At 52.2% G+C, this 1,211-nt stretch overlaps 1 protein-coding gene across 1 annotated transcript; it reads left to right on the top strand.

The window, feature by feature from the left end:
• Positions 1-263: 263 nt before the first annotated feature.
• Positions 264-911, top strand: LOC108357346 (probable peroxisomal membrane protein PEX13; the record flags this gene model as incomplete). Its single annotated transcript, XM_017608430.1, has 5 exons — positions 264-402; positions 480-512; positions 585-632; positions 709-780; positions 849-911. Coding segments are annotated over exons 1-5 (355 nt in total), but the record flags the coding sequence as incomplete, so codon positions are not given.
• Positions 912-1,211: the final 300 nt, after the last annotated feature.

Consider the following 1,211-nt stretch of genomic DNA (forward strand, 5'->3'; position numbering starts at 1 on the left):
CGTCGTCGTCGTGACCAGCATCTTCTTCTTCTCTCTCTCTCTCTTTCTTCCCGAAGCGAAGAAGCTCCAAGTTCTTATCAACCCCAGCCCCAGCTTATCAGCACCTCCTCCACCAGCAAATGGCCATCATGTTCAGGCTGCTGGTCNGTGTTCTACTTTGATGTTCTACTTTGATGTTCTATTTTGCTGTTGTTCTATTTACATCTTCTTTGACCTTCTTCTTTGACCTTTTCCTTTGACCTTTTCTTTCTTCCATAGCCTCAATGAAGCCCATGGGCGTGCCGATGAAGATGATCAACGCCCGGCAGACCTCGGAGGGCAAGACGCAGGCGGCGCCGAAGCCGAAGAACGGCACCGTCGATGACACCAAGCTCCGCATGTACGGCGGCGGCGGCTATGGCGGTAAGTGACTTTTTTAGAATCCTTCTTCATTCTAAAACTAAGCCATTTGTTCCCTTTCTTCCTTCCTTCTTCTCTAGGCGGCGGCTACGCGGCCCCAGCTCCTTCCTACGGTAAGTATCGATTAGAATCAAAACAGAGCATTCTTGTTGTTTACTAATCTCTTACCTTTATCTTCATTTCAGGCGGCGGCTACTCTGCTCCGGCTCCCTCATACGGCGGCGGCGGCTACGGTAAGCGATCATCACAGCGATTACCTAAAACCTCGAGCTCATCTTCTAATCCAAAATCTTTCCTTTCTTCTTTCAGGCGGCGGCGGCTACGCTGCACCAGCTCCCTCTTACGGCGCCTCCAGCTACGGCGGTGGCTCCTCCTACGGCAGTAAGTACCTCCTCCTTCTCTCAAGAATATTCTATAGAATCCTAAATCCAAAACCTTCTTCACCATAGGCTCCTACGCGGCCCCAGCTCCCTCATACGGCGGTGGCTCCAGTTACGGCGGCGGCGGCTATGGTAAGAGATCACATCACCTGAAAAAACATTGAGCTCAAATTCTAATCATCATCATCGTCATTTCTATTTCTATTTCCACCTAGGCGGCGGCGGCTACAGCGCCCCGGCTCCCTCCTACTCGGCCGGCTCTGGCTACGGTGGTAAGTAGAACTCTCACACCATTACCATCTCCTTCAGTACTTCGACGGCAGCCTAACTAACGACCAGAACCACCCTACGACCTTCCAGATTCCGGGTACTGCGTCTGCACCTCCGGCGGCTACGGCAAGGGCGACTCATACGGCAGTAAGTAGTCCTCCT

The sequence above is a fragment of the Rhagoletis zephyria genome, unplaced genomic scaffold (genome assembly GCF_001687245.7).
Source record: "Rhagoletis zephyria isolate East Lansing unplaced genomic scaffold, Rhagoletis_zephyria_1.1 Rzeph_scaffold_75111, whole genome shotgun sequence".
NCBI lineage: Eukaryota > Metazoa > Arthropoda > Insecta > Diptera > Tephritidae > Rhagoletis > Rhagoletis zephyria.